The 25,721-nt window shown below is 42.8% G+C and overlaps 1 protein-coding gene across 3 annotated transcripts in view; it reads left to right on the top strand.

Moving 5' to 3' along the window:
- The window catches only part of MARCHF1 (membrane associated ring-CH-type finger 1), a 444,124-nt gene that overhangs the window by 409,143 nt on the left and 9,260 nt on the right, over nucleotides 1-25,721 (top strand). For all 3 annotated transcript variants that reach the window (XM_081563691.1, XM_081563818.1, XM_081563751.1), the window contains one exon: nucleotides 21,958-22,105. In XM_081563691.1, coding sequence (XP_081419817.1) covers nucleotides 21,958-22,105 — 148 coding nt within the window. The remainder of the gene's footprint in view (nucleotides 1-21,957; nucleotides 22,106-25,721) is intronic.

Below are 25,721 nucleotides of genomic sequence, written 5' to 3' on the forward strand. Positions count from 1 at the left end.
TAAGTCTCAGCCCATAATTAAGTACTCCCTGGACACACAGCCCCAGATTTCCCCACTGATTCAACATGGCTGAAGCAGGAACACACTCAAAGTGCTACTGGAACACCCAATATGTTTTCACCATAATCTTCAAGGGAAACATACAACCAAGTATTGGTTAAATATTTTTAAAGTAAATTTGTAAAGCAACGCATCTATTAATTCCTTAAGTAATTTGTATTCGTCTTCAATACATGACATGTTAATCAATCCAGATGTGGGTAGGAAGTATGTACGTGTGTGTGTGGCCGGGGTGGGGGAGGTTGTTGTTCCTTAGAAAAGTTTCCATTACAAAGATCACTTGGAGTGCTTATTAAGAATGCTAACTCCTAGACCTGGCCCCCAGATATGGATCTGGACAGTCTAGGCATTGCCTTTTAGCTGTTAACTGGAGAAATTCCGGTGCACACTACCTTAGAACCACATAGTATATCTCCCCTCTAAAGAGACCTATCATACAAGCAAGCATGCATCCCTTTCTTCTTTATTTTAGTCCCAAATCACCTTCATGTGTGATATTGTTGCACCCTCTAGTGGGTGATTTCACTCAGCAAGTTTTCTGTACTACAAATGCCTTGTGCAAAACTTTTAGGAACTCCATCTCTCAAGAACTTCTTGAAACAATACGAAATCAGGAAAAGGCTTATAAGAAAAATTGCTTCAAGTAACATGAGATTCATATATATTTACATATATGTTTAATATGCAATATACATACATTTTATATAGAGAAAATTTTAATTGTGATCAAGTCAGCTGAATATGACTAACCTGTTTTGTACAAGTATTTTAGAAACCTCGGATTTACTTGCCACAATAATTTTAGATTGTTTATACCTGTAAGATTAATATTCCCACACACCAGTTTCCTAATAAACTCCTTCTGGCCAATCAATACTATGAGCTGGATCTTCTTTCTGATACCTCTCATGCTGGCTTCTGAGAGCGACAGCTCTTTTCAAGATCCTGAAATCTCTGGATGTATTTTGCACATTGTGGCTTCTATCCCACTAAAAAATTCTACTTACTGATGCTACCACTTCAAGAGTCACAAATTTAGCAGCCCATAGGCACCAAGCAGGGACATAAATGAGTGGACTGGGCAGAGTAGAAACCAAAGACAGTGGTAGGTGAGTTCATTACATTTCAAGGAATTCATAAATAATTATAATTCTATAAACCCCACTATGGGCCTAATTAGACATCTGTGAACTGGAAGAAATTTTGTGTCTTAAACCAGGTAAGCATCCTTGATTTACTTGAGGACTTAACAAATTGCTATCTGTGTATGGATATTATCTCATAATTCTAACAACAACCCTATACAAGGGATAGTTTCAGCATCCCAACTACATTAACAGGAAACTAGGACTTAGGTGGTAGTTTCCTTACTCCAAGTCAGACAGGTAAGTTTCCCTGCCTGGGCTAATCCACATGCCTGACCCCAGAGTCTGTCACTCTGTTCCAGGGCCTCTCTGAACAGGGGACTGCCAGCCTTCCCACCTGTCTGACCCCATGTGCTCCTCTTCCCACCCACCACCCCAGGCCCCCTGCTCCCCTGACTCTTCACAACGTCTTCTGATCCCATGACCTCTGACTGCAATAGTGTCTTTTTATTTAGACAGTTTCTCATCTGGAAGCTGACACCTCTCTGCACCAATACTGGGCTGGCTACAACTCTTGATAACTTATTGTTCCCATTGCAAGTGAATATGACAAGTACATCAGTATAATATTCTTTTACAGCTGTAATAAGCAAGTGCACCTTCTACTCAAGCTTTAAGATATTTCAGCAACAATGGGATTTTTGTTATAAGTAGAATTGGCCCTATTATAACACCTCTGTTTCTACTCAACTAGATTGCTCCAAGTACTACTGTGAACACTGTAAAGTGATGGGAGCTCTCTGCGTAAAGGCCTGTGGTATTAATTGGCCTCAAAATATGTTTTTTTTGAAAAGCAAATACTGAATTAGACAGCTAGTGAGAAGCTGCTCTACAGCACAGGGAGCCGAGCTCAGCGCTGGGTGCTGACCCAGAGGGCGGGGCTGGGGGAGGCTCAGGAGGGAGGAGGTATATGCACACACGCAGCTGGGTCACGTCACTGTACAGCAGAAACTAACGCAGCATTGTAAAGCAACTGCACCCCAAGGAAACAAGCAAACAAAAAGCCCAAAAAAGCCACTGTGTGTAGCAATCACAGTGAATCACCTTCCTTGGGTGACAGCTGGGGTTTGCAATCCCTGAGACACAGTGGCAGCTCTGGGGCTTGAGGCTGACCAGACTGCCTCTCATGGACCGCGTTCCTTGGGAAACATGTAATTATAGCCACACACTCGCACCAGTGCTTCATTTTATTTGTAATATTTGCGTCCCTTTTACCATTAATAAAAACTGTTACCCAGTACAGTGTTTCTTTGAGTGGTTTTAATATAACATTTTGAATTGAATTTTCATACAAAAAGGATGGGAATATCCTGAGACATACATTGCGACCTGTAAGTCCTAACATTAAAGAGTGTAACATTGTACAGTCTTCTACGAGAGTCCAACTAGGATATGCACAGTAATTCATCTGCTTGCCCTTCTTTGTATTAATAATTAACAAAAACAGACTACTTCTCTGATATGAGAGTCACTATTCAGAAAAATCTATTTGTACTTGGAAAATAAATGGGGGTGGGAGGATTCCACTGCCTTAATTTTGGAAAATAACCAAATCCCAACTTATCCCTTCCTCATCCTCCAATGATAGTATCAACATGAAATTAAAAATAACTGAAGTCTGTGGTGAAAGTAAAAATAGCTAACTGGCTGTGGTGATACAAGATCCAAGTTATGATAACTCTTTATTAAATTCTTTCTAAGAGCCAGATAGCCTTCCCACTATTTAACTCACCTAAACTTGACTGTGTAATGTAGGTACTATTCTTTCTTTTACTGAAGTGTAATTGATTTACAGTGCTGTGTTAATTTCTGGTGTATAGCACAGAAATTCAGTTATACTTAATAGATATATTTTTCATATTTTCCACCATGGTTTATTACAGGATATTGAACATGGTTACCTGCACTATAGAGTAGGGCCTTGTTTTTTATCTATTTTATAAATGTAGTTTGTATCTGTTAATCCCAAACTCCTAACTTATCTCTTCCCATCCTCCCCTTTGGTAACCATAATTAGTTCTCTATGACTGAGTCTGTTTCTATTTTCTATATAAATTCATTGGCATCATTTTTAGATTTCATATTTATATATGGATATTTATATCATATCCTATATTATATATAGGATATTTACCTTTCTCTTACTTACTTCACTCAGCATAATATAAATCTCTAGGTTTATCTATGTTGCTGCTGCTGCTAAGATGCTTCAGTCGTGTCCGACTCTGTGCGACCCCATGGATGGCAGCCCACCAGGCTCCCCCGTCCCTGGGATCCTCCAGGCAAGAATACTGGAGTGGGTTGCCATTTCCTTCTCCAGTGCATGAAAGGGCAAAGTGAAAGCGAAGTCGCTCAGTCGTGCCCGACTCTTAGCGACCCTATGAACTGTAGCCTACCAGGCTCCTCCATCCATGGGATTTTCCAGGCAAGAGTACTGGAGTGGGGTGCCATTGCCTTCTCCCTATGTTGCTGCAAATGGCATTATTTCATTCTCTTTATATCCTATCTTCTTTATCTGTTGAAGGACACTTAGGTTGCTTCCATATCTTGGCTATAGTAAACAGTACTGCTGTGAGCGTTGAGGTGCGTGAGATCTTTTCAAATTAGTGTTTCTCCAGACATATGTCCAGGAGTGGGATTGCAGGATCCCATAGTAGATCTATTTTTAGTTTTTTGAAGAAACTCCATATATTCTCCATTGTGCCTGCTCTAGGTACCATTCTTATCACAACTTTACAGGTAAGGGACTGGAAGGGCAGAGGGTTACACTAGCCCAGCCCAAGGCACACAGTTCTTAGTGGCACAGCCCTCATTTCTAGCATATGTCTAGGCGACCACTGATGGGAGTGTTCTCTCAGTGATGGAGTCAGCAGGTCTGGTGTGTATGCTGGAATTTATCTTAACAGAGGACTCTGTTTGAGAGTCAAGGCTGAAAATTACTTCTTATAAGGATTCTCAGATCTGAATAATCTGCATTATTATTCCCTCCATGTCCAGGTAATAGCCATTACTCTGGTGGCTCAGAGATTAAAGCATCTGCCTGCAATGCGGGACACCTGGGTTCGATCCCTGGGTCAGGAATATCCCCTGGAGAAGGAAATGGCAACCCACTCCAGTATTCTTGCCTGGAGAATCCCACAGATGGAGGAGCCTGGTGGGCTAAAGTCCAATGGGGTCGTAAAGAGTCAGACACGACTGAGCGAATTCACTTTCACTTTCTTTCAGTAGTTCTAGCTACCAAAAGTAGTGCAAATGAAGCCATTTATTCTGTGTTCCCAAGTATTTCTCTTCTTTGTGAGAAAATCTGTAAACCCCTTTTTAGTAAGACTGCCACTAGCATGCAGTGCCATCTTTCCTGAACTGGATGTCAATAACTACTTCCTCCCAACTCCAAATCAATATGTGTTCCAACTGTCCTACAATGTCCCATAATTACATTTCAGCAGAGACTTTCCAGGTCTAGTGCCTATGGTCTAACTTCACTCTCTCTACTTGCAAGTTCTTTGGCTGTGGCTCCCAGGCCCTGCTGCAGTGTGAGGCCATTTCCTCTTAAATGTATACAATACGTATAGTACCCCTTCAGGGAAGGATGGACTGACAGACTGAGTGTGATATACGTACACTACTATCTATAAAATAAATAACAATGAGAAGTGACTGTATACGATAGGAACTCTGCTCTGTGGTGACCTAAATGGGAAGGAAATCCAAAAAAGAAGGGTATATGTGTGCATATAGCTGATTCACTTTGTTATACAACAGAAACTAACACTATATTGTAAAGTACCTATACTCCAATAAAAAACAAAATAATAAAAAAAGAAATGTATAATACCACTTCACACGGGACAGATAGCTTACACTGAACAATGTGGGATTCCTGATCTCCTAAGAAGATTTAGCTTTGGAACCAGGGACCAGCCTTGGTCACTCAAGAGCTTTTGTGTAACGGAGTTTTATTAGACTAAGAAAAGGCACAGAGAAAACTTCTGACACAGACATCAGAAGGGGAACTGAGAATGCCCCCCAGCTAGTCTTATCAAGGCCTTATATACTTTCTCAGACCCACTCCCACAACATACATCTTAAATTAACAAGATTAGGATAAACAATACAAAGGTCTTACCAGGCCCACTCCTGTAATATACATTTTAAGGTGACAGGATTAGTCAGAAGCTTCTTGTTAAGGAGAAACATATTCTTGAGCAAGATACATTGCTATATTGACTAAGACAAAGCAGTGTAGGAAAGAACATTTGTCCTTTTCTCCTTGAGAGCCCCAGACCCCTTTCTCCTTCTCAGGAACCCTGGACTTCTTATCAATCTACCTAGCAATTGACTCTCTCGTTCCCCCCTTTTCTTTTGGGAGAATTATGTTGCCAAGGGAAAGGGGCGTCGTTTTTATTCCATAACTACGTCCTGCTGTTAAGGGGCATCGTCCCTAATTGTTGAGTTGAGGCAACATATTCTCCCAACCCTCATATTGAGGGCCTCTGATCCAGAGGTCCCAAGTAATAGTTGGAGGAGGCTGTAGCACTTGTAGGAGCCTGGACACCCATTTGTGACTTAAAAGCTTTCAGACAGTTAGAAGCAAACCCCATTTCACAGTTACAGATGTAAGGTAAAAATACCCATTAAACCAAGTTAAAACCTAATCACAATTAAAAGTCACATTATGTCCATAGTTACATCGGTCCAGCTTAGCATTGTTAGATGTCATCACAGAGTTGAGGAAAGTCCTTTCCTTGAAGCAGAGAAACCCACCATGGGAAGTCTTCAACTGATGAGCACTCCGCAGACCTAGCAATTATGTTGATTGTGGAATGTGGAGTAGGAAGGAGCCCAGGACAGGAAGGCATTGTCTTGAGGGCAGACGCAGGACTTTTGGAGTCAGAAGAAGCAAGCCCACATAGATTCTCAGGCCTATCTCGGTTCCTGGCTCAAACAAGCGGCTTGTTTGACTCAAAGGCTGGCTCAGGAGTTAACCTCTCAATAATGTCTGTTGAAAAGCTGAAAGCTGAGTTACATAGTTAATTTTAAGGCTTCAGGATCTATGACAATATCTGTGCACAAAAATAGTCTGTCATAAAGAGTCCCCTCTTTTGGGGAGGAGGGGAGCAGTTTGAGCCCTCATTAAAGCTATGGGTAGAACGGTAAACCAACTGTCTTTTGTTAACTGAGTTAGCTTACATGGATGTCTTTTAATAACATCATTAGCCTTTTCAACTTTTTCTGAAGATTGGGGTCTCCAGTAACAGTGTGATATTCTAATCCTAGAGTTTTTGACACCCCTTGAGTTACAGCAGCTTTAAAGACGGAGCCATTGTCACTCTGAACTTGAGAGTTTAAGATCCCACTTACATCAGGAGAAGTCAGTAGGGTAAAATTTCACCCATTAGTAAATTTATGAGCTTTAGGCATTAGCAAAACAATAGTAACAATTACCCTTAAGCAATGTGGCCATAGCCTTTTTTTCCAGTAATTAAATTCTGATCCTGTGGGCTGAACACTCAAAGTTGGAGCCTGTAAGAGAGCAGCTTAAGAGACTTTCTTTTAAGTCTCGACTTTTAAGTCTCTGAGGACCAAATCAGCTTGTCGGTTTGGGCCTACTGAGTCTCAGTTATAAGTTCATATAAAGGCTGGCAAGTTCCCAATAACCTGGAATCCAAATGCAGCAATAGCCTGTAATGCCCAAGAATTCTGTCAATTGTCTTAAAGTCATATTTGGCTCATTTGGGAGTTTCAGACAATACAGTATAAGGATTAGGCATTTATTATTCGTATATCTTGAACAAGTCTCCATTTATCATTTGACTTTTTTACACCCAAAATAGGAGTGTTGGATGGACTGTTACAGGGGATTAATAGCCCCTGCTCCTTTAAATTCTCAAGGATGAGTTTTAACCCTTCCTTAACACCTCAGGCGTTAGTGGACATTGCTTTTGATGTGGAAATAGGTCTGGGTCTTTGAGCTTGATAAAAACAGGAACAGCATTGTGTGCTTGACCCAGAGTTTTTCCATCAGCCCACACTTTAGGATTTACATTCTGTTCAATTAAAGGGAGAGAAAGAGCAGGCTCCACATTCATGAAAACAGAGGCCTGGACCTTGCTCAGTATATCCCTCCCCAGAAGGGGTGAGGGAAATTGTGGCATGATCAGAAACTCGTGAGGAAACAGCACAGAGTCCAGTTACAGCTTAAAGGATGACTGACATAATCATGTTTGGCTCACCCAGACAGCCCCGTTACGGTGGTGGGTCAGGAGGAAAGCGGGCCAGGGGCTTCAGTGAGCACAGAGAACGTTGTCCCAGTGTGCAAAAGAAATCGACTGATTGACCCCCCACAGTTACTAGTAGCCAGGGTTCCTCAGGTGTAATTAGGATGGGAGCTTGTGTGGGGACCCCCATGCACCTTCAATCCAGATTGTCTTGAGAGTCTGACCTCAGAGGGCAGTCTCTTCTCCAGTATGGTCCTTTGCAGACCTGACCTGGGCTGCTTAGATGCCTGAGGGTAATCCCGCTTGAGATGCCCCTACTTTCCACAGTAATAACAAGTCCATTCCTTTTCACTTGGGTTCCTCTGGGCATTTTTCTCTCAGGCTGTTCCAGAGAAGATCTAACAGACATTGTTGGGGGTTCAGTCTTTTGCCTGGTTCTTTTTTGCCTCTTATTTTCTGCTTGTATTCTCTACCATAACATACTGTCTGAGCCAGGTGTAACAGTTTTTCTAAAGACTGATTTGGTCTAAACACCTGTTTTTGTAACTTACAGTAGATACCTGGAGCTGATTGAGTGAGAAGTCTATCTTTTAAGATCATTCCTCCTTCTGCACTTTCAAGATCAACATCAGTAAACTTGTGGAGAGCCTCCCATGGTCTATCTAGGGATTTACCAAGAGTTTCCTTCTCTTCCTGTTCTATATCAGCCAACTTAGCATAGTCTAAAGTCTTAGTGTGTGCTTGCTTAAGTCCTTCAAGAATACATCCAGCAAAGTGGCTCTGTTGTTGGAACCACTTGGTTCCCAGTAGGAAGGAGGGCTATTTTGTGTTCCCTCTTTCCCCTTGTCTCACGTTCAGGTCATTCATCTCCAAAAGTAGTAGCTTTCCCAAAACTCAAGTTTTCGAGTCAGGAGTCAGTGTCTGTTCCAAGACATACATTGCATCTCACCAAGTATGGTCATAAAGTAAAGTTTGTCCTGTAAAGGCTTCTATGTACTTTTTGGATCCTCTAAACAGTCTCGACTGCAATTGGAACTATTTGAAATTCTACCAAGACTGAGGCAACCCCTTCTGGAAAGGTACCCTGACTCTCACCCTGTTCAGTTGGGACCCCCAGATAAAGAGGCAAAGTAAGAGAATAGGAGGGAGCTGAAGGTTTCACACCCATATTTGTACCCTTAGGACGCAAGTCTGGCGTGTCTCACAGAGAGATAAAGAACAACACAAAAGGCACTTCTACCCGTTTCCCTTATTTTCTACAGACCCAGTCTAGTTGTAAAACAGTAATAACTGAGATCCTTCAACAGGTTCGCATTCCCTGTCTTCCAAAGGATACTGTGGCCATTCAGTATCACAGAAGATCAGGCACGTCTTTTAAACTCTGGGGATCAAACTTGTCTCAGCATTTTGATATATATATATTTTAAAGGAGTGGCTTTGGAAATGCTAGCTCCCATCTCTACGAGAGAAAAAAGCGGCATCCACAGTCATGGCTTTTTCCCACTGGAAGCATCCTACCCTCCCCTAGATGCGGGTGTAGACAGACTTTCCACTGAAGCTTTCCTTCCCTGATCGGACTTAGTCTGTCCCTTACCAGTGCAGGCATCTTACTCATCCCTCCCGGTTCAGCCACTGAGGCAGGGTGGAGATGCACCAGGGACAGACCTGATGGCATCCCAGATTGATTTAGTTCCATACCACCAAGACCTTTGTTTGATTTGCCCTTTTCTCTGATGCCACTCGGGGTGGAGCAGACTAGCTTTTTGGAATGTCTCCCAAGTTAGTGCTACTAGGGGAAGCATCCGTCTTTCATGTGCCCATGCACATTCCTGAGTACAGTCCTTACTGCTGTAGAAGTGGTAAGTCATAAGGGGACGAACAACAACCGAGATGTCCCTTCTGAGTGTCACCACACCAGTATATGTGATGGCAAAAGAGGTTGTGGAGGGTTGGCCAGCAAAGAAAGAGTGATTTTTGTCCTCAAGCTACTAGGGGCAATCCTTCCAGTTCATTTCCACAGATTCTACAAAAGAAATATCTACGGAGTTGAGACAGAAGCCATCAGAGAGCCTTCTCTGGTCTGCTAAGAGATAGTGCCACCAAAGGAAGAAGCCTATTGCATTTCCAATCTGACCAGATCCTGTAATTCCTGACCTGTGTCCTCAAAAACCTCATGGTCACCAGCAGTGCTTCTATCCACATAGATCAAAGGCACAGCCATGACAAAGACTCACTTTCAGATCACTGGCCCCTGAGGCAGGCAGCCAAGACCTCTAGCCTGAGAGACGTTCCTGGAACTAGAGTTCTGCCTTGCTCCCAAACATGCTCTTAGTACCTTTCTAGCAAGGCTTGCAAGGCAATGGCACCCCACTCCAGTACTCTTGCCTGGAAAATCCCATGGACGGAGGAGCCTGGTAGGCTACAGTCCATGGGGTCGCTGAGAGTCGGACACGACTGAGCGACTTCACTTTCACTTTTCCCTTTCATGCACTGGAGAAGGAAATGGCAACCCACTCCAGTATTCTTGCCTGGAGAATCCAAGGGACGGCGGAGCCTGGTGGGCTGCCGTCTATGGGGTCGCACAGAGTCGGACACGACTGAAGCGACTTAGCAGCAGCAGCAGCAGCAGCAAGGCTTGCCTAGTCTAGTAAGGCTAAGTGCTCCCATACAGAGGGTCTAAGTAAAAGTACACAATAACCGCATGGATCACAAATCCCTTGAAAGTCTATGATCTGACCTATTAGGTTAGTAGTTCTAATTTCCCATGCAATTATGAAAAGGTCAAAAAGACCAGGAAAAAGTGATCAAGAAAGGAAAGTTCAGTCCACACGCTTTGCCCATCTCTGGTCGTTAACCTCGCAAGGACCTTGGGTGTCTCTGGGCATTGGCAGGTCGGCATAAAGCCTCGACAAGGCGCCCCTTTTGGGGGCTGCCTTCAGTCATTATGAGGCACCACGAAACCACAGAGCAGGGCTCATCACTTGCTTTGTGCAGGGTGTGTCATTCATTCATACAAGCACACTGTAGAGTTAGTAAAGTAGGGCAGAAAACGTGAATACTGAGAAAGCAGAGAGGCTAAAGTTCTGAGTGTTCTTACCTTGTCCTGAAGATCCCAGACAAGCCCCCCAAGAGAGCTTACGGTGAACAATGTCACACTCATGATCTCCTAAGAAAAAGATTTAGTTTTGAGACCAGGGACCAGCCTTGGTCACTCAAGAGCTTTTGTGTAACAGAGTTTTATTAAAGTAAGAAAAGGCACAGAGAAAACTTCTGACACAGACATCAGAAGGGGAACTGAGAATGCCCCCCAGCTAGTCTTATCAAGGCCTTATATACTTTCTCAGACCCACTCCCACAACATACATCTTAAATTAACAAGATTAGGGTAAACAATAGAAAGATCTTACCAGACCCACTCCCATAATATACATTTTAAGATGACAGGATTAGTCAGAACGTTCTTGTTAACAGGAGAAACATATCCTTGAGCAAGATACATTGCTATATTGACTAAGACAAAGCAGTGTAGGAAAGAACATTTGTCCTTTTCTCCTTGAGAGCCCCAGACCCCTTTCTCCTTCTCCAGAGCTCCGGACCCCTTTCTCCTCCTCCTCCTCCTCCTCCTCCTCCTCCTCCTCCTCCTCCTCCTCCTCCTCCTCCTCCTCCTCCTCCTCCTCCTCCTCCTCCTCCTCCTCCTCCTCCTCCTCCTCCTCCTCCTCCTCCTCCTCCTCCTCCTCCTCCTCCTCCTCCTCCTCCTCCTCCTCCTCCTCCTCCTCCTCCTCCTCCTCCTCCTCCTCCTCCTCGAGAACACTGGACTTCTTATCAACCTACCTAGGAATTGACTCTCTCAGGACCATGCATGAAAGATCAGTCACTATAGTCAGTCAGTCATGTCCGACTCTTTGTGACCCCATTGACTGCAGCACACCAGGCCTCCCTGTCCATCACCAACTCCCGAAGCTTGCTCAAACTTATGTCCATTGAGTCGGTGGCCATCCAACCATCTCATCCTCTGTTGTCCCCTTCTCCTCCTGCCTTCAATGTTTCCCAGCATCAGGATCTTTTCCAATGAGTCAGCTCTCCGCTTCAGGTGGCCAAAGTATTGGAGTTTCAGATTCAGCATCAGTCCTTCCAATGAGTATTCAGGACTGATCTCCTTTAGGATTGACTGGTTTGATCTCCTTGCAATCCAAGGGACTCGCAAGAGTCTTCTCCAACACCACAGTTCAAAAGCATCAATTCTTCAGTGCTCAGTTTTCTTTATAGTCCGACTCTCACATCCATACATGACCACTGGAAAAATTGTAGCTTTGGCTAGATGGACCTTTGTCAGCAAAGTAATGTCTCTGCTTTGTAATATGCTGTCTAGGTTGGTCATAACTTTTCTTCCAAGGAGTAAGTCTCTATTAGTTTCAAGGCTGCAGTCACCATCTGCAGTAATTTTGGAGCCCAAGAAAATAAAGTCTCTTACTGTTTCCATTGTTTCCCATCTATTTGCCATGAAGTGATGGGACCAGATGCCATCGTTTTTTGAATGTTGAGTTTTAAGTCAGCTTTTTTGCTCTCTTCTTTCATCAAGAGGCTCTTTAGTTCTGCTTCACTTTCTGCCATAAGGGTGATGCCATCTGCATATCTGAGGTTATTGATATTTCTCCCGGCAATCTTGATTCCAGCTTGTGCTTCATCCAGCCCAGCATTTCTCATGAGGTATTCTGCATATAAGTTAAATAAGCAGGGTGACAATATACAGCCTTGACGTACTCTTTTCCCAATTTGGAACCAGTCTGTTGTTTCGTGTCTGGTTCTAATGGTTGTTTCTTGACCTGAATACAGATTTCTCAGGAGGCAGGTCAGGTGGTCTGGTATTCATATCTCTTGAAGAATTTTCCACAGTTTGTTATGATCTACACAGTCAAAGGCTTTGGCATAATCAATAAAGCAGAAGTAGATGTTTTTATGGAATTCTCTTGCTTATGATCCAACGGATGTTGGCAATTTGATCTCTAGCTCTTTTGCATTTTCTAAATCCAGCTTGAACATCTGGAAGTTCACAGTTCACATACTGCTGAAGCCTAGCTTGGAGAATTTTGAGCATTACTTTGCTAGTGTGTGAGATGAGTGCAATTGTGCACTAGTTTGAACATTCTTTGTCATTGCCCTTCTTTCGGACCGGAATGGAAACTGACCTTTCCCAGGTCTGTGACCCCAAGGAACAGTGATCCCCACAAGAAACTGACCCAGACTTGCCCATGAGTGTCCAGGAGTCTCTGGCAGAGGCGTGGGTTGGTGTTGGCCTGCTGCAGGGTCCCAGGGCACTGAGTGCAGCAGTGCGTGTACAGGACCTTTTGAAGCAGGTCGACATTATCTTCATTACCTCCACCATAGTTTGGTCTCAGATCAAACAACAGGAAGAGAACACAGCCCCACTCATCAACAGAAAACTGGATTAAAGATTTACTGAGCATGGCCCTGTCCATCAGAATAAGACCCAGTTTTCCCCACAGTCAGTCTCTCCCATCAGGAAGCTTCCATAAGCCTCTTATCCTTATCCATCAGAGGGCGGACAGAATGAAAACCACAATCACAGAAAACTAATCAAATTGATCACATGGACCACAGCCTTGTCTAACTCAATGAAACTGAGCCACACTATGTAGGGCCCAAGACAGACAGGTCATGGTGGAGAGTTCTGACAAAACATGGTCCACTGGGGAAAGGAATGGCAAACCACTTCAGTATTCTTGCCTTGAGAATCCCATGAACAGTATGAAAAGACAAGAAAGATGTCCAGGAGTAGTCATTTGGGGGGGGGGGGGGCGGTGAGGCAGGTGGTGCTAGTGATAAAGAATCCACTTGCCAGTGCAGGAGATGTAAGAGACATGGGTTTGATGCCTGGGTTGGGAAGATCCCCTGGAGGAGGGCATGGCAACCCAATCTAATATTCTTGCCTGGAGAATATCATGGACAGAGGAGCCTTGTGGGATTGCAAAGAGTCAGACACAACTGAAGTGACTTAGCACAGCACAGTAATTCTTGGTGGATCAAAAGGGAACAGTGAACTATGGGAGAGGGAGAGTTTTTCTAGGAGATTGCCATAGACTCACAGAACATTTATGGATGTCATATTTGAGGTATTGACTTTAGTGAGAAAGCCAGACGATCCATGTACATGATAATTTTTCATTCTGTTGAGAGACAAGCTGGCATCGTGTACACTTTCTGACTGGTGTCTGGTGTGAGTGCCTTATCTTGCCAGTGGACTTGACCAGCTGGCTAACTTATTTCCTAGCCATCATGAAATTGGTACTATTAATAAATATCATTAAAAGCCTGAAGAGATTACATTTTTCTTCTAGTGTTCTTTAATACATTTCTAGGAAGAAATGATTACCATAGGCATATCTGTGAACTTGGGGACTCCTTAAGGCCCCAAGAGTTACTCCTCATAACTGTCAACCTTAAAGCACTTCCAGAAAGTTCTGGAAATACAGCAATTCAGCTATCTCCATGTCATTTATCATAGGTATTAATATATTAGATCCAGAGGAACCATTCTCAAGATTGCTTTGCTGTTAAAGTCTGACAAACTGTATTTTGTTTGTCAGCTTATATCCATGTTATTTGTAACACCTTGAATTCAGCTGAAACTAAAATGTAAAAAAAAAAAAAAAAGTTAGTCCTCATAAATACTGAGTCTCTCATTTGGTCCTCTCACAAAATATTTGAAATTGTGACTAATAAAGTTGGATTTTATACAGTCTCAAGTACCTAAACACTAATCTGAAACATGAAATTATGTTTTAGCAATTAATAAGTTAACTACAAAGGGCTTTATTTAAAAGTCTAAATGACTTTATGTCAAACAAATTGGCTAATTTCATTTTTCACTCAACCTGAAATAGTTGCATCACAGCCAGGTAACAAAACCGGTCTGTTGGTGTTCCTTCCCTGGACTGCTGATTAGTTAATGACAGGCAGTGACAAGTGCTGCTTCTAGTTTGACCCCACTGCTGTCACCATGCAGCTCTGCCCAGTGACATCGACCAGGGGGAGTGCAGGGGGAGTCTCAAAATCCATCCTGAATCAGAATCACCTGAAGGCCAGGTGAAACACCGCATGCAAATATTTCATTTCTAATGGTAAAAGATAAACTGGGGCTTATTTAAAGTTTTAAGAATTCATTTGAACAAAATTTCATTTGAATTGGGCAGCACCACACTGAAAGTGGTTAGGAGATGCCACCCACAGGAGCTGCAGAAAAAGTGCAGAAACCAAGCAAGAAGATTAGGAATCGGCTCATGATTAAAGCCTAGTTGGCTGATCGGGATTAGTTGTCCTTAAGTTTCTATTTACCAACCTTGAGGCATTTAGAGGCTCAGATTTTGGTTTGTTTATGTGGGCACCAGGGCACTGAACCACCTCAGCCAAATGGCCTCCTTCTTTGATTAATGTAGCAGTAACCAAGTTCCATGTTGATGGTGATGCGCCTGAAGAACCTCTTCAAAAACCACTGGCCCATGGATAAACAAGAAGGTCCTACTATATAGCACCGAGAACTATATTCAATAGCCTATGGTAAACCATAATAGAAAAGAATATTTTTAAAAGAATATATATGTGTGTGCATAACTGAATCACTTTGCTATATAACAGGCATTAATACAACATTGTAAATCAACTATACTTCAATTTTTAAAAAAACAACTAAAAATTTAAAAAAGAACCATTGTCCTAGACCAAGGGGGTTTCTAGGAATTTGGTCAGTCTTTTAGCCGCAAACTCCCTCCGAGTTTCAGACTGTCTGGCACAATGTGTCACTCTGGGTGTGCTGTTGGTGGTGATGCTTGGTTGCTGAGTCACATCTGACTCTTTCGCCACCCCATGGGCTGTAGTCTGCCAGGCTCCTCTGTCCATGGGACTTTCCAGAGAAGAATACTGAAGTTGATTGCCACTTCCTTTCCAAGGGATCTTCCTGACCCAGGGATTGAACCCGCATCTCCTGCATTGGCAGGCAGATTGCTTACCTATCACTGAGCCAGGAGGGAGGCTCACTGGGCGTGTAGATAATGTAACAAACTAAACCTGCTGCTCCAAATATTATTTTCATTCAGCTGTGGTAAAACTTCACCATAACATGATAAGCAGGGTCGGAAATTTTTAAAGAGTTAAAATGTGCCTTTGCATTTAGTCTGGGTTGCTGAAATGACCGAGAAAGCCTGCCAGCCGCTGGTGGGGACTCTGGAATCTCTGGTGACCCTGGAAAATCACCTTGCAACCAGGGGCTTGGTGGGCCGACGCCCTCTGCTGGTGGCTTTTGCGTTATCACGACACAGACGCTGAAATTCCGGCTCATATTACCTTTAGGAAGCTTGAAAAAAGCAGTGGGGCTGTGTCAAGGAAGAAAAAAAAAATGGACTTAGTAAAGTAGCCCCCCATCTCGTGTATGTTGATATCATACAAATAAGCTGCCCTTACTTTTCACCGGTACAAAAATTTTAAAAACATTCTTATTAGGCAGTTTTTTTTTTTAATTTATATATTAGGACAGAATGAAAATACAAGTAATTTAAATTAGAAAATGCTCAGTTTCATCTCGCTAAAACAAACGGAGAATTTTACAGAAACCGTGTCTGCATCAGTTTAGATTCCAATTTGGAAATCTTTTCAGATTAATCTAGTTGTGTATTTCTAAGTTGATTAAAGGAGTTCTGTTCAATTCTTTCTGTCGTTGAAGGCTCTGGATAAGGGACCAAAGGCTAAGGACAGTAAAACAGGTGCCAGAGACCCAAGTATCCTATAAAAGAAAGCGAGGTCTGAAGCGCTAAGACTGCGCAGCTGGTTTTGCAGGTGAACTTAAGTGCATGGACCGAGGAGGGCAGGGACTTGCCGGGGAAAGAGCCCTGGGCACTTGAGAGAATATGCAGGCTCCCCTCCCGCCTTACTGTTTCTGGTCACTTCCACCAGCTCCTCTGAGACCCCCTGGAGAGACGGGTCTCCTTAAAACTGAGCACCGAGAGGGCGCCTCTTAATCTTCCAGGGTGGGGCGGGGACGTGGGACCCACACTGGACACGTGGTCTGTAGGCATAAGCACACGTTATTTTATTAAATTAGGAGGGGGAGCTCTGATGCTAAGTGCATTTGTGCATATTAGCCCTTTGCTGTCAAATCTTTTGTGAACTTGTATTGAATTTCAGCATCTTAAATAATAAATTAGTATTTGCCCTTTCATGACAAGTTTGTTAATATAAGATTTCTACCCTTGCCTTCTTGATCCATTTCTCAATGTGGGGGCTTGCACAACGTATCCAGTCACACACACACACACACACACACACACACACATATATAAATTATATGTGTATAATTTATATATACATAAACTTGAAAATTCTAAGATATGGATGGATGAACATTTCATGAAATGGATTAAATTTCTGATGATGCCTTCTGCTGGGTACCACATGCAGTGACGTGACCGTCAGGAAGAGGGCGCCATGGTATCGCGTTTAGTGGTGTGCAATCGGAGAAGGCAATGGCACCCCCACTCCAGTACTCTTGCCTGGAGAATCCCATGGACGGAGGAGCCTGGTAGGCTGCAGTCCATGGGGTTGCTAAGAGTCGGACACGACTGAGCGACTTCACTTTCACTTTTCCCTTTCATGCACTGGAGAAGGAAATGGCAACCCACTCCAGTGTTCTTGCCTGGAGAATCCCAGGGACGGCGGAGCCTGGTGGGCTGCCATCTATGGGGTGGCACAGAGTCGGACACGACTGAAGCGACTTAGTAGCAGCAGCAGCAGCATCGGGTGAATTCCTGGGTGGTCCCTGTGAGGATTTATAAAGGAAAGTATAATCGCAATGTTTGATGGTCCTTTTACACTCCACTTCTCCTTAAAACGCTGCTGAGATTAGGAAGTGACAGCTTCAGAGTTACTGTTGTCTAGAACTAAAAGGAGAAGGCAATGGCACCCCACTCCAGTACTCTTGCCTGGAAAATCCCATGGATGGAGGAGCCTGGTAGGCTGCAGTCCATGGGATCGCTAAGAGTCGGACACGACTGAGCGACTTCACTTTCACTTTTCACTTTCATGCATTGGAGAAGGAAATGGCAACCCACTCCGGTGTTCTTGCCTGGAGAATCCCAGGGACGGCGGAGCCTGGTGCGCTGCTGTCTATGGGGTCGCACAGAGCTGGACACAACTGAAGCGACTTAGTAGCAGCAGCAGCAGCAGCAGCAGTTTTGAAGAATGTGTTCCAACCACATCATCAAAACGCTCCTTAGATTAAAAAAAGACCCGCTTTTTAAGCGTGTTTTTTTTTTTTTCCTCCCCAAAGCGAACTTTACAACGGAGGGTTGATTTTTTATGAATATTTTGTTACTGAAGGTTTTGGAACATTTGGAACATTTAGGAAATTTGAACATATAAAGCTGCCTTTGTGCACCATCCTGCACTTTTATCTTTTTATATTAAATACTGAGGTAATCCAAGAAATAGTTATTAAATCACGAAATGCTGTTGCCAAATGAATAATGTTCTAGTCCATAATCACACAGTATTTAGATTAATATCACAATAAATCAATAAAATAACACAATGAAATTTCAAAAATAATCTTTCACACCTGTGATATGAAGTTGTGATATAAAGCCCTGAAATCTTCTCATTTCAATGTTGATTAATTAAAAATAGATTCTATAGATAGATTGAAGCATCTGGTTTTCCCCTAGTTTCATTACTAAGATTTCTCCATTACTTACTTAGAATAACAGAGAAAATATAGCTTGATGAGAAGGGGTCCAAGATTAGGTTAACTGGATCTAACAGACCCTGAATGGGAAATGCTGTGGTAACTGGCCAGTAAGAGAGGAATGGGCTTCCAGATGGCTGAGTGGTAAAGAATCTGCCTGTGATGCAGAAGACTTCGGTTCAGTCCCTGGCTTGGGAAGATTTCCCTGGAGAAGGAAATGGCAACTCACTCCAGTATTCTTGCCTGGAAAATCCCATGGACAGAGGAGCCTGGCAAGCTACAGTCCATGGGGTCACAAACATGTAGTCATATGACATTAATGTTCAGACCGGAAGGGAAGTTAGGAGGTTTCATTTGCTTCTATCAGGAATTGCATTTGACAGTGAAGAGCAGGGTCCTGAGAAGTAGTGGCTCAGACAGGACTTTATTTCCCTCACATATGTGTGGCAGCAAGAGGTGAGCTGTGGCTGATGGGCTGAGGTCTCTCTAATTCTCAAGATTTTTCCTCAAGGTTGCAAGATGACTATTAGGACTTCTACCATTAATTGGGAATTCCAGGCAGCAAAGAAAAGAAAATGAAGGAGAAAGGGGCAATTCTTGTGTCAGGAAGGCAAAAACTCAGCATCCCAGTAGATAGCCACTCACATCTCGCTCATAGGAAACAGTCCATGTCACCTCTGCCAGGAAGGTGGGAAAGCAGCCTTACCTGGCATGGTGCCAGCCCTCACGGGCTTAGTCTGTTGGTAAAGGAAAAGGAGAGGGTTGTGTCTCCACCACCTCTCTCCGCCTCTGAGGGGGATGAGGCACCTGGGCCTGGGGACTGAGGCTCACTCGTGTCTCAGAGCTGGTGGCAGAGCCAGGGCTTTACGGGGTTTTATGACATGCGAGGTGGGTTGGGGAAGGGGTGGGGCTATGAGAGTCTAAGGATTCTGCTTTAGCAAGAGCATGATAAATAAAAAATGTAAAGATTCATAGCAGCACTATTTTTAATAGCCAAGATATGGAAACAACATAAATGCCCATCAACAGATAGATGGATAAAGATGTCACATAAATATATATACACATATATATATGGAAATATTCCATACGCAAGAGTACTGGAGTGGGGTGCCATTGCCTTCTCCGATACATGGAATACTACTCAGCCATAAAAAGAACGTAATAATGCCATTTGCAGTAACACAAGTGGAACTAGAGATTATCATACTAAGTGAAGTCAGAGAAAGATAAATACCATATGATATCACTTATATGTGATATCTAAAAAATGATACAAATGAACCTATTTACAAAACAGAAATAGACTCATAGACATACAAATTAATTTTATAGTTACCAAAGAGGAAAGAGGAGGAGGGAATAAATTAGGAGTTTGGGAGTAACATATACACACCACTATATATACAATAAATAATCAACAAGGACTTACTGTATAGCACAGGGAACTATACTCAATATCTTGTAATAACCTATGATGGAAAGAATCTGGAAAAGAATATATATTAAATATATATATATATAATATTATATATATATATATCTGAATTAGTTTGCTTATACCTGAAACTAACACAACAATGTAAATCAACTATACTTCAATTTTTTAAAAAAGAATGCAAACAATCATGAATTGCCGAAAAAAAATTCACGATATAATAAGATCATAATGATTTGATTTTCCTATAGAAATATGTGAAGAAAAGTAAAGATCAAATTATAACATGGTAATGAAGTGATACTGTAACTGTCAAGGCATTAAAATGTTGTTTGATAGTAAAAATTTCATCTGACAGCTTGTTACTTCAAAATAAATCATGGACATGTTCCCTCATATACTCCTTGACTTCCTTCCTGCTATACAAGTGGTGGCCCTCCCTCTGTTGCTGACTAAGAAGCGGCCCTGGACTTTCTGAGGAGTGCGCCTCAGGCACAGCCCTCGACTTTCTGAGGAGTGCGCCTCAGGCACAGCCCTCGACTTTCTGAGGAGTGCGCCTCAGGCACAGCCCTCGACTTTCTGAGGAGTGCGCCTCAGGGATAGCCCTCGACTTTCTGAGGAATGCACCTCAGGGATAGCGATTGTGACAGTGGTGGGAGCAGACAAGCAAGACTGTGCTGAAAGGGGCTGCAGCTGACTTTCTTCCATTGCTTGGAGGATAAAATTTGTCTTCTAGGAGGAAAGTTGTGATGGATGTTAACTCTCTCACAGATAAAATTCAGCCATTCAAATACTTGTTAAATTTACACATTTAAGAATGCAACATTCACATGCATTAATATATGATATTTGTTTTTCTCTTTCTGACTTACTTCCCTTGGTATAACAGACTCTAAGCCCATGTATCTACAAATGACCCAATTTAATCCCTTGTTATGGCTGAGTAATATTGCATTGTATAGATATACCACACCTTCTTTATCCATTCATCTGTCTATGGATATTTAGGCTGCTTCCATGTCCTGGCTATTGCATATAGTGCTGCAATGAACATTGGGTGCATGTGGAATCTAGAAAAAGGGTACAGATGAACCTATTTGCAGGGCAGGAATAGAGACACGGATGTACAGAACAGAACTGTGGACATGGTGGCAGGGTGGGGGTGAACTGGGAGATTAGAATTGACATATATACACTACCATGTGTAAAATAGCTAGTGGGAAACTACTACGTAGCACAGGGAGCTCAATTCAGTGCTCTGTGATGACCTACATGGGTGGGATGAGACAGGGAAGGGGGAGAGATGTCCCAGAGGGAGGGGATCTATGTATACATATAACTGATTCACTTCCTTGTGCAGCAGAAACTAACAACATTGTAAAGCAACTATACTCCGATTTAAAAAAGAGAATGCATTTTTTTTTTAATGGCTGAGTAATATTCCATTGTGTATATGTACCACAGCTTCCTTATCCATTCGTCTGCTGATGGACATCTAGGTTGCTTCCATGTCCTGGCTATTGTAAACAGTGCTGCGATGAACATTGGGGTACACGCGTCTCTTTCAATTCTGGTTTCCTCGGTGTATATGCCCAGCAGTGGGATTGCTGGGTCATATGGCAGTTCTATTCCCAGTTTTTTAAGGAATCTCCACACTGTTCTCCATAGTGGCTGTACTAGTTTGCATTCCCACCAACAGTGTAAGAGGGTTCCCTTTTCTCCACACCCTCTCCAGCATTTATTGCTTGTAGACTTTTGGATAGCATAAATAAATTTATAAAAAAAAAATAAAAAAATAAAAAAAAAAAATAAAAAAGAGAATGCAACACTGTGTCAGGGTATATATTAATCCAAGGAGAGATTATGTATGACTGCTTATAACCTAGGGCCACAGAGAAGTAATATGTAGGAACCTGAGCCGAAATGTTTTTGTAAACCCATGGCTGATTCATGTCAATGTATGGCAAAAACTATTACAATATTGTAAAGTAATTAGCCCCCAACTAAAATAAATAAATTTATAAAAAAAAAAAAAGAAAATTGTATAATATTAAAACTGTCCCCTTCATGTTACAGAAAAGGAAACTACAAGGAACTACTTATTTGGAGAATAGGAAAATATTCTTGTTTCTGTTTTACTATGTACTTTTTAAGTTACAACTCCACAGTTTATGATTGTAGATCTTTTCAAACATGAAAACTTACTTGAATATTTTAGTGTCATCTGAAATGGCAACTATCTAATGGTTTCTCTCCATTCATGACCTATGCCTGGGATATAAATGGGGAGCAAGATTTCCTGGTTGGAGATTCAATTGTGTGTAATTAATTGGTTTATGATTGCAGTGGGAGAAACTGCAGATGACCACAAGCGAAAGGAGGAAAATCTTCTGCTCTGTCACTTTCCACGTCATTGCCATCACCTGCGTGGTCTGGTCCTTGTACGTGTTGATAGATCGGACGGCAGAGGAGATCAAGCAGGGTAATGACAATGGTAAGAGTTTGTCTCCTTTCTCTTTCTGGCTTGAATCCTGTGACATCACCCAGGGATGTGCAGCAGAGCTGTTTCCCAGAGAACACGTGGTGTACGAGCAGCACCCTGTACTGGCAGTTGAGTCTCCTCCAGCTCCCTTATTGATGAACACTCTGACAGTAAAGCGCTGACCAAAGTAAGATTTATCAAGTCCACCTTAGCGGGGGAGAAATACACAGATGCCATACACCACTTTAAGCTGTTCAGGAGCTGATAAAGATCAGATTCTCCCCCATGTGAAAAGACAAACAACTGTAAAAGTAGAATGTTTTTCCTTTTATTTAATTCACTCTATTCTTGTAACACATGAATAAGAAGGCAGTTAGTAGAGACTGTGTTACAGCTTATTAATTAGCACACTATAATCTTACAGAGTGGGTTAACACTACAGATTGAAATTTTCACCACCCTAAGTTTGATAGTGAAGGAAGGTATCAAGTCTGAAGAAAGATATTTTAAAATCATTGCAGCATAGTCTTAACATTTTAAATGGATAGGTCATTCAAAACAGGAGCAGAAATAACTTGCTTATCTTCACCTCTGAAGGGACCCAGAGTGTGTGTGTTGCAGGGAATTGGCAGGGCAGGGGTCGGGCAGGGGGTATGCTGGGTCAGAAGACAAGTGAGGGGTAGTTTTTACATCAGTATTAACTCATGTGTATACAATTTATATTCAACTACGTTGTTTAGAGCTGTATTGTTTCAGAGATGCTGGACTTTAAAATATCTATCACATCCCTATTAAGTTCCTTTGGAGTAGACATTTTTTTTGTGTGCTAAGTCACTTCAGTTGTGACCGACTCTTTGTGACCCCATGGACTATAACCCACCAGGCTCCTCTGTCTATGGGATTCTCCAGGCAAGAATAGTGGAGTAGGTTGCAATTTCCTTCTCCAGGAGATCTTTCCAAATCAGAGATGGAACCCGTGTCTCTTATGTTTCCTGCATTGGAAGGCAGGTTCTTTACCACTAGCGCCACCTGGGAAGCTTCAGACATTTCTTTTAACTTTTAATTTTATATTGGGGATATACAGATGATTAACAATGTTGTGATAGTTTCAGGTGGACAGAAAAGGTACTCAGCCATACATATACATGTATCCATTCTCCCCCAAATTCTCCTCCCATCCAGGGTGCCACAAAACATTGAACAGAGTTCCCTGTGATATAAAGTAAGTTCTTGTTGGTTATCCATTTTAAATGTGGCAGTGTGTACATGATCTTTCCAAACTCCCTAACTATCCATTCTCCCCATCACTCCCTTCAGAGAAAATTTGTTTAAGCCCATGTCCTCTATGGTTGCTGGTACTGACTCAAGCCAGGTGACAAAAAGTGTGCTGCAAACCTTGCAAGTATATGTATGTGTGAGAACAAAGAGGCGCTCCATTACCTGCATCACCTCGCTACCCCCAGCCTATGACCTCAGGAATGGAGTGCTTCCTCACAAGCCAGAGCAGACCTGCAGCTGGACTGAACATGGCCTGAAGTCTAACTCAGGGTCCCGGTGAAGCTTCCTTCTCTCCCAGTGACCACCCTGCCTGGGTCTGCTGTCGCAGCCTGCAGGGGTCCCCCTGGGGTCCCCCAGCCACAAGGAAGGGAAAGGAGATGAAGGGCACCTCGATCAGATGGAACGAGAGGGTGAATCTCATGTCATCCACATGCAGATTGCTCAGAAATTCCCTCTTAACTCATTTACTCAATCCCATTTCTGACACATGTGAGGGAATAGTGTTTGTTTATTCCACATTGGATATGACTGTCTCAGCTTCAGCCGTGAAACCTGTGACCCGTGTCTCCCGTTTCTGCCCCTCTCAAGTCCTCCTGGGTGTCCTTATGTCCTTAGATGTTGTTTCTATGCTGGTAATGCCCTTCCCCTGATCTCCAACACCCAGACTAGTGTGTCCAAATTCCTAACCTTTCCACCACTTCCCACTCTGACCACTGTGGGAAAGACATTGGTAACCCCCAGTAACAAAATGCAACCCAGATTTCATTGCTGTCTCCTCCCCTTCACTTCCAGCTTACATCAATCACCAAGTCCTATTTATTTAGTCTGCCCCACAAGCCTCTGAAATCTGTCGGTTTCTCTCCCTCCCCACTGCTACCACCTATGTAGTAGCATCTTTTTTACTCGAAGACTGCAACTGCTCCTTGCTAGACTTTCTCTAGTTTGCCCACCTTCAACACATGTCCAGAAACATAATCACAGCAAGTTCAAAACATAAATCTGACCACATTCTGTCCCTAATTATTCATGACTCTTAAAATACACCCTGGACTCTGGAAAGGAGCTATGCTGACCCCATGGCCTGGCCAAAGCCAGTTATGCTGAACATTGGTTGAGCCCCTAGAGCAGCTTCCAGACCCTGTTCTGCGTCTCTGTCCCAGGGACACATTTCCTCCCAGCTTTTCGTGTCCACCCTGCACACTAACTCTCATGCTCATGTGTCATCACACACTTCCTTGTCCGTTAAGTTGACCTGAAATTTCACTTTCTCCCAGAAACCCAGATCAGCTCCCTGAGATAGAATAATCGCTACTACCTCAGCAACTCTCAAAAGGTGGTCCCCAAACCTACAGCATGAACCTGAGTGCTTGTTAGAAAGGCAGACTCCTGCCTCTCTCCACCCTAGACCTGTGACTCAGAGATTCTGAGGGTGGAGCCCAGCAAGGCGTGTGTAGCCGACACTTTCTGAGCATTGGGAACACGTGCTCCTGCGCATCCTGTGCCATCCCCCAGATTGGTTGCCCATCGAATCACCTATGCAGCATCTGCACCACCACAAAGAGTTGAGTTTTATTCCCAGAGGTTTAAGCTTAATTAGCCCTTACATGATCCTCTGTGCAGTCAGGCTGAGAAGCTCTGCCCTGCCAGGAGACTTGCCACACCCTGTTGTAATTGCTCATTTAATTCTGTCTCCCCTCACCAGTAGTCTGAGTTTCGACTGGGTCAGGCTGTGTCTGTCTGGCTCACCAGCACATCCCAGGTGCTGAGCACTGTATCTGGGACCCAGCAAGGGACCCAGTCAATGTAGGAGGGTGAATTCTTTGTATGCAAGCTTTTCAAATACTCTTTTCTTTCCTTTAGATTTTTCTTCAAAATATTTTTTCCCTTTCTCAGTTCTGGGTTGATGCAGGATTTCAAACCACAGTCTCCAGTGGACTATCACCCAGGGTTGTCAGCCATATTTCCCAACAGAAAATGCTGCATGGTAATCAAAGATCAGCTTTCCAACACCTGTATCTATCAATATTTATACACATGGTATATAAGGTCAGTTTTCTACCATATACTTTTAAACATCATTTTCAGTTTCTTAAAAGCAAGTGAAAATGAGATAGCTTTTATCTTTGGCATTCAGACTTTTTGAATTAGGAAACAGGATCTTTATCATGAAGCTGACTCCATAGTTATTTCTACAGAGTCACTGGCTAGAGGCACAGCTTCTGACTTGGGTAATTTCAAGTGGGACAAAGGTGACTTTTGTAAAAGTTTTTTTTTTTTTTTAAAGGCTCTCTGTATTTGTGTTCAAATTGTATGTAACGCCTGACTTCCCAAAGTGCACATTATCAGGTGC

The sequence above is a fragment of the Giraffa tippelskirchi genome, chromosome 1, assembly GCF_054371585.1.
Source record: "Giraffa tippelskirchi isolate mGirTip1 chromosome 1, T2T-mGirTip1v1.2.pri, whole genome shotgun sequence".
In the NCBI taxonomy this organism is placed as follows: domain Eukaryota; kingdom Metazoa; phylum Chordata; class Mammalia; order Artiodactyla; family Giraffidae; genus Giraffa; species Giraffa tippelskirchi.